Here is an 8,525-nt window from a genome sequence, read left to right on the forward strand (position 1 = left end):
TAAATAGAAATTAAAAAAAGGAGATGGTAGCCATTATTATTGAATAGTCACTTTTTGTGCTTTCTGGTTCAAGTCCTTTACTATGAGCAGTTTATGACAATTTAGGTGTACACCTGTGACAATGTAGTCCCTATAGAACTGTGTTACAGAGTATCAAACAGGCTGAAGAATCCCAACATTTTCTCTAAAGTTAAAGAAGCAGATGCTTCTGCTCTGTTATTATTGGATGAACTTGTTAATAAATGTTGTTTGAAATTAAGGAATTTTAAAAACTCTACATATACATTAAACTTTCACATAAATCTTTGGGGTATAGATTTCTTGATGGGAAAGAAAAACTTATTAGTAAGTAACCTTTACTCACCAAAGCATCCTCAAGAATAATCATAATGTGATTTGACCAGATTTTTCACCTATCTGGAGTATTTAATTATGAATGTATTTTTAGAAGCAGAAATGTGCGATTATTTCTGTAATGATAAAGAAAATAAAAAGCTCTGTAAACTGTGATAGGGATGGAGGAGTGACTTTCAAAGTCTAAAATCCCATGCATTGGTGAAGTAACAGGGCAAAACTGAAGAGAAGGTTGGTTTAAAGCTATCTTTGGTGCATCTTCTTGATAAGACAAATCTAATTTCCTTTTCTGAAGAGCACTGTCTGTCTCAGCGTTATTAACTCCAGCCACTGCAATGTATGACATCTCTGTCCTAATAATGCACAAAATGATAACATCTCTTCAGTCCATGTGGATGCTCTGTGCCAAATCTCTACTGTGTGCTTTTAGTAGATTGATACAATAAGTCACAGCAGTAAAAAGATCTAAAGAGTAGATTTTTGTTTTTCTTTCTGGGTTATTCTAGAGTAGTATTTTAAGATGCTTTCTGTAGCTATTTAATTGTGGGATTTAGGAATCCCATTTCCTCTGCCCATGTTAAAATTCTTGGTTATAGATAATTTCAGACCCATATTGTCAGCTCACTAGTGCTGTCACATCAAAGGACTTTTCTCCTTGTAAATTTTTGTCAAAAGCAGAAGTAATGCTTACCTCAACTTTGGTGCCTCAACAGAAATTTTAGGTAGTTACACACCTTCACTTGTTCTTTGTTTAAAAATCCTGCTTATACAGCTCACCATCTTGGTGGTAGAATTGATCTTTTGACTTTTCACAATGAGTAAAAGGTAACTACATAATAGTAGAAGGAAAAATAATTTGTCCTGATAGTTCTGAAATTCCAATCTGTGTGCCATTATTTTTCCAAGAGGTAGAAGCTTTTTGATTGTCTTATTACATTTTGTGCAAAACTTGTTTCTTTTCCCTATTGCCACATGCAAAAAAAAAAACCCAAAAAACCCCAAACCCTGAAATTAAGAACCCACTGGAAGTGGGAATAATAATTTTCCTGTATATTAGATATATTCCCCAAAAGTAGGGCTTTATGGAAATGTTAACTTGCGTGTGAACTATGATAAAGAAGCAGGCTGTCATAGGAGGGTTTCTCATGGCAGTGTTTCAGGCTCCATTTAATTCTGGTAGCAGTAGCATTCTTTTCTGACTTTGCTTTCATCTTCAGCATAACTCACTGTACTTAACATTCCAGTTTATCGCTGCCATCTCTGTTTATGGCTCTCAGTATATTTTATTATTATCTTTCCTGCTGACTATTAAATGAAAGGTGTGGGGGGAGGAGAAGGAAAGGATGAGCTGCAGTTTATTGCAGTTTATTTTTGTCACCAGATCTATTTCTCCTCCAATATTGTTTTTCAAGTTTGTGCTGTAAATTCTCCCTTAAAGTGCCTTCATGCTTAAGTTTTGTGAGAACCCCCTGCAGTGATTGAAGGGTTTTGAGGCCCATGTTTTGTGCACTGCTATTTCATTAAGGACAAGGCAAAATGATTTTCTGAGATACTTGTTTCCCGTGCAGTAGTTTTTGTCTCACCAGATGGCAGGGCAGAATTGTCTAACCTGGTGTCTCACACCAGATAAGAGATACTGAGTCTTGCTGGGTGTCTGTGTCTCTCCACAGACCCCAGTGAGGCACAGACACTTCCAGGCTATGTTTTTGTGCCCAAATTGGGTCCCCTTTGCAGGTGGGTGAGGCAGGTGTCCTTCAGAAGCTGCCAGTGCTGTATTTATTGCAGAGCATTCCAGCTGCTCTTTTCAAGCTTCAGCCCAAAGGTGTCTTTCAACATTTGGCTGGTGACACTGAAAGAACAGTGGTCCCCAAGGGCCTGAATCACCTCAGTGTTCTGCTGAATTGAGGACTTTTGTTTCTGAAGCTGCTTCATCCAAGTCAATGGCAGAAGGATGAAGTGGATTATAAATCTGTTCCCATGGGACTTGTTAGTGCAGGGTAAGGATTTTAGAAATCTGAGGGAGGAAAATAGCATTTTCCACATGTACCTGTAGACCTTAGCTGGCAGCATATATATCTTCATGCATTTAGGGGACACCCACAACTGATAGCAGTATATCTATTTATCCTTAGAAATAGAGTACAATGCCATAAACCTGTTACCAAATGATTTTAAAATCTGGCTATTAGCTGATACATTAGTCAGCTGTGTGTTTGTCAGTTTCAAATTGATCCCAAGGTGTGTGCAAGCAGCATTTTTGAAATATTATTTTCAGGAGATGATTGTAGAAGTCATAATAAACCAGGTCAGTTGTGTTACAGCACAGGTCTCCTGTATAATTGTTTCTTTTCTATACAAAGGAATCATACATTGATCATCCCAACTCTATGTTTGTCAAAAGCTGTGACATCGGTGTTGGAAAAGGTTGGGCAGTGCTTCAAATCTAAAATGAAAATAGTGGAAATGAAGTAAAACTTGAAGTTGAATGCTACTATGAGACAATAATAAGGTGTAAGAATATGGAAAACAATGTATAATATAGGAGTTCATGGCATTTTGTACTGTTTCTTCACTCCAGCCAGTATTTGGAAATAAAGTAGTATAAAAATTATTATCCCAAAGGTAATGATTAGTATGCTGTAGATAACATGATATAATTTTGTTAAAAATTCCCTTTAACCTTGAGTCATCTTATGGATATTCTTCTCAGGTTTGAAGATGACCAAAAGAAAGTAGACTATAGAAAGCTTATTCATGCACTGAACTGGAGAGAGAATCAAATCCGTGTTTTCAAGGAGGAAAAGGAGCCACCCAAGGTAAAACCAGTGGCTGGATACAATTTCTCCAACTTTAACATGACTGTTTTAGCCAACACACACTACAACCTCTTTTCATATTTGTGTATTTGTACTTGTTTTCATAAAGTAATTATTTTTTAAATAGGTTTAATAGCGAAGTTTAGGATGAAGTAGGGAAGTCAGGCAGGGATGAGGAGGTGTCTAGTAAATATCACATCTCTGGGACATTTCATAGAAGAAAAAAGAAAAAGAGAAGGAGAAGCAGGTGTATTTATCCATGGACAATGAGTGCTGCTTCCCCCACAAATATCACTGTCACATATCAAATGATCTGTTCTCTTGCTGAGGTAGTCAGAAAATACTTTAAGCTCCACTGATACATATGCAGAAAATAGCTCTGCATTTTGTAGAGCTCCTCAGAAACCTGCACATAACACACAACATCTCTGGAAGGCGTGCACAGAGAGAAGAACTGATGGATCAGCTTTGCATATCTTCAGCCTGCTACTTAGGGTAAATAAAAATGCAGTATCAACAAACTGCAGAGACTAATCTGATCTTGCTATCTTGTGCTGAGTGGAACATTTTAAAATAGAAGGTCCATAAGGCAATTATGCTGAATTTTAAATACTTTGTAACAGATAAATCCAAAGGCTTTCTGCCAACACATCATTTTGCTGTTCTGGCCAGGCCAATGTATTGTACAGAATGTGTTTGATTGCATTCAGACCATTTAGAAACACAGCATTCCTTTAAATTCAAGTTCACTCATGGCATGGTTTAAACCAATATTCCTCAGGCACTCTGCTTCAGACTCCTCACTCGTGCCTGACTTACCACCAAGTCTTTCTTCTGTAGCATCTCAGACTGTTGGTGTCTAACGAGGGCCCAGGGCTGTTGGTCTGCTCTGCTTTCCATGGTTGATTATTTTTGCTTTGTCTTTGTGAAGAGTTTTTCTGTCTTGTACAGATAAAATCAAAGCCCTTCCACATGTTTTATTCAGCAGTCCTGAGGATCATGGTGTTTATTAGGCTCTGTTGAGGGAGTATTTTTTGTTTTTATAGATGAATTCTGTGCTTAAGTGATAGTTAAATATTTAATATTTGAAGAGAGATAACTACAAAATGGAAAAAATCAGAGACAGGAAAAGTTTTAAATCTTGTTCAGCTTTAGAATTCAATTGTCATTCTGTGTGTGACTTACCACAAATTAATAGCAGTATTTTGAGGCTACAGTACCTGTATTTGACAGATAGATTTCAGCAGCAGAGCTGTGCTGGTTCTGCTGGCATTCTTTTTTATTCCTTTTCTTTATCTCATTATTTTGTATATGTTTTTTGGTGTTGAGACATAGATGACTTTCAAGAATTTGAAGTATTAGGATTTTAATGAAGAAAATTTAGCATTATTTAATTTAAAAATGTCTGCGAAAGGGCTAATGATAGAAATTATTTTAAATAAAATATATTGCAACATTCATAAGAATGTGCATGCTGTAATCTTTTAATAGGATGTACTGTATAAAGACCAAATTTTTCACAGATTTGTCTGAGGAATTGAAGCAGCTCATTCAATCTTATGTTGACCATCTTGTAATGGTTCTTGTTTTCATTATTGCATACTAAGATATTCTCTGGGTTACTAATTTCAGAGGGCAGATATCTGGAACCAACTACCACGGTCCCCTCCTGTGACTGGGATCAGATACCCTCCTCTTCTGGATGATCTGTTTGGCAAGGAAGAATAATCTCATCTGTGCAAGGCACTGATTTAAGATTGGTGCTTCAGCTCCGAAGATTACGTAGAGAGATACAGAAAACATTTCTTGCAAAATAAGAAAAAATAAGATGTAGGTTTTATTGCATTTAATTACTTGTCCCAACATAGATGTGTACTTGTGTGTTTTTGGAACTCTTTCTAAATCAACAGCACTCTGTCATACTTACACAGGCACAATTAAAACTAGATCCTCTAATCACTGTCTGGTTGCATGGAGAATTTGCAAGTATTGAGAAATCTTTGAGCCAAACAGTGCAAAATCCGACTGACCCTGCTTTGTTCTGCAAACAAACGTTGTTGGATGACCTCTTAAAATTGGGTTGGACTGCGTTAGCACAATAATGCCATTCCATTCACGTTTCCTCCCTTGCTCTTCAGCTCAGAGCTGTGGTTTTGCTCTATCCCCGTGGTGATGCTTGAGTGCTGTTCGTGTCAAAGTGGGTTATTTTGTGGAGGAAATACCACAAGGTTTTTGCACACTATAAAGCTGCTCTGGTATCAGAGATAATTATAGCCTTCCAAAGTGGAAGCAAATGTTTTGCAGGCACGACACAGAAGCTGTCAGTTCTTGCTTTTTGTTTTAGATGTGACTCAGGTTAGTCCCACCCAGCTTTACTTGGGTGGGACATTTCTGAAGAGAAGGGTTTTCAGTGCAATTTCAGTGTGCAACGTTCTTGTAGCAGAACTATACTTGCCCTTTGAAAATTCATGGATGCCCTTCTCTTTCTCCATGGTTTAATGGAGTTCCTGTTAGCATTTTTGTATCTTTTTAAGCTTATGCCAGCTCAAAGCCATGATTAGATCTGGATTTACTCTGTGCTTTTGTGAGAGGCATAATTCCCCCACTCTGAAGAATGGAAGAGCTGAGGTGAAGGTGGAGCTGATTCATCTGCAAGATTCCACTGGCGAAGGGGAAGAGGTGTGAGCCAGTGCACCTCTTCTGGTGCCTGGGAAGACTTAGAACCCTGTTTTTTCTTTAATCTGAAATTACAATTTTGGGGAAGAATTGTTTGATTTAGAAAGATGAGAATCCAATGTATCTAAATCCCCAAACTGAGGGAAAGACAAGAGTAATTTTTTGGAAACTTGGAGATCCCCCTTTCAATTACGATTCTATCTAGAAATGCCTTCCTACACTTTTGCATGATAATGTGAATTAAATTCTTATTCTTTGTACCATATGGCAAAATATGAAGCTTTTGACAGCTCTTTTCCCTTTTTTGCAGTGAAAAAGGTCTTGAGACAAGGCATAATTATGTTGCTGCTGCTGAGGAGGGGTAGCAATAAAATGGGCAAGGAATGTCTGTGTCCAGAGCTCAAAATTAAAAAGGCAAAAACCTAAAGTGCTCCAAGTTGTAGACAAGACCATGAATTGATTTTTGATCCAAAAGAGGAAAATGGTTCTTTATATGACAAGAAATATCTGACCACAGGGACAGTGTCAGGATAAAAAACAGCAATTTGTGTTTGAAGCCAGTTTGGTGAAAGCTGGATATTTTTACAACATGCCACCAAGACTGAGATTGGTACTAAATTAATGCAATTTTCAGAAGGATTTATTTCAGTTATGGAAATCTTGTACAGCTGAGGGCTTCCAAGAAAAGGGGACTCTGAACATTGAGAACCTCTCAAGTAGATTCTAGAAAAGATCAATTCACTTTAGTTTGTTTCTCATTATGTGTATGAGACAAAAGAGGCATTCTTAAAGAAAAAAAATAGTTCAAGAAATATAATATTTTATAATTTCATGTGGAACCATGTGCATAGGTCTATTCAGTCATGGTCTGGTCTTGTCTGGTCATGGTCAAGAAAGGAGACTGGAAACTGGAATCAGTGCAGAGAAGAGCAGGAAGGGTGACCAAGAGAATGGAGATCAGAAAGGTGACTGAAAGAGCATGACTTATTTAGTGTAATAAAATGAAAACTCAGATTGAATGAATATCCTTTCTCTCTGTAAATATATTGTTGCCAGGTGAGGAAAATTATCTGGTTCAGGTAAGAACATTGGTAGTCTTAAGGAAAAAATGGGTATAATTTGCCATGACTAAATTAAACCTGGACAACAAAAGGTGGTTTCTCACTTCTAAAACAATGAGGGTCTCAAACTGCTCTCCAAGACTGATCTGTTCAGTTTTAAGGTTGAAATGGGTTCATCTGATAATGGTAATTTTAGGAGGTTTCTAATACCATTCTGAATTATTGGTCTCACTTCTGGTTTTCCCTTTTTCCCATGCATCTTGCATAACACTGACAAACATAAAACAATCTCCTAGGAGAGGGCAGACAGGGCCTGAAAAATATTTTCATTGCTTGTCACTGTGGGCAGTGTGTCATATGCTGTGGTCGGACATGCTATAGGCAGTTTTCACCAGGTTTTCTCTCTTACAAGCAGCAGGGCTTCCAGAATGGAAAGCTCTGGCCAATGAGCAGCCCAATAATCCTCTTTGTATAATGTGACTTACAGCATATGCTGCCCAGAATATTTCAACCTCTCCTCTAATCCTGCCACCAGCTTCTTCTCTCTTTTCACATTGCTGATGAGGGGCCTGAATGAAGACAATACCACAGGGTTATGTTTCAAGATGGCAGGAGGCCACGGCTTTAAAGCACGCATGGCACAGAGGGGAAGGCAGCCCCCACAGTTGCCATTAATCTCAGCTCTGGATCTCTGCAGGGCAGCCAAGGGTATCCCCTTTCCACAAGTGTCTGCGCTGGCCCGGCAGGGCGGGGGGGTTCACGTTACAGCCCCGGCTCCCCGTCCCTCAGCTGGGCTCTGCTGCGTGCTCAGTGTTAATGTTTGCTTCCTCAGCCTGGCATTTGGGAAGAAGAGGCTCCAAGTTCTCTTGAATAGCTGCTGCTGCTGGCAAGGAAATGGCTGCAAACAGGTTGGCTCAGAGTGCCTGGGTGGTCACCTGCACCTGGACCCCCTCGGACATCTGCTGTGGGCAAAAATGGATATTCTTCACCAGGCAAATATTTTCTTCATCATCTGCCAGCTACTGTATTTTTCCAGGTAGAGCCATTTGCACCAACATCAGGCAATGCTCATCTGTATAAATGAAAGGATGAAAATCGTCCTGCATTTGTTCTTCATGTGCCGATGTGAGTTCATCCTACTTCATGGAAAAAGTTTGGGCTCAGTTGGCTCCTGTGTCTGCACTCTCTGTTTTGTCCTTTTAGCCAGGAGACATCACTGCCTCTCAAAGGAAAACTTGCAGCGGGAAAGCTGCAGGGATCCTAATTCCTCAATAACCAAAATATTGGATGTTTTCAGTCACTTGACTGCATTCAGAGAGCAGCAGTCCATGTATCATCAGCAGTAATTCACCAGGTGTGTCCTTGCTGGGCCCTTCTAAGTGTTCCTGTGGTTTGAGACGTGGAAGTAATAGAAGAATTTTCCAGTTTTTAACATTTTGTGGTTTGGTGTCACGGAGGGAAACATTAGTTTTTTAAGCAATAATGTCCTGTACCCTCAGCAACTGAACTATTGTATGTTCACTTGCAGAATTTCTTCCTCTTCAAGGCTGTTTAACCATCAAGCTGCAGTACAATCAGAAAGACAGAATAGTGGCTTGTTTGTGAAGAATTTACAATA

General features: G+C 38.8%; 1 protein-coding gene across 3 annotated transcripts in view; it reads left to right on the forward strand.

The window, feature by feature from the left end:
- EFHC2 (EF-hand domain containing 2) overlaps positions 1-6,985 on the forward strand; it is a 57,824-nt gene extending 50,839 nt beyond the window's left edge. For all 3 annotated transcript variants that reach the window (XM_015622701.3, XM_015622521.3, XM_015622609.3), the window contains 2 exons: positions 3,065-3,170; positions 4,803-6,985. In XM_015622701.3, coding sequence (XP_015478187.1) covers positions 3,065-3,170; positions 4,803-4,898 — 202 coding nt within the window. In that variant the 3' untranslated portion in view covers positions 4,899-6,985. The remainder of the gene's footprint in view (positions 1-3,064; positions 3,171-4,802) is intronic.
- Positions 6,986-8,525: the final 1,540 nt, after the last annotated feature.

The sequence above is a fragment of the Parus major genome, chromosome 1 (genome assembly GCF_001522545.3).
Source record: "Parus major isolate Abel chromosome 1, Parus_major1.1, whole genome shotgun sequence".
Lineage (NCBI taxonomy): Eukaryota > Metazoa > Chordata > Aves > Passeriformes > Paridae > Parus > Parus major.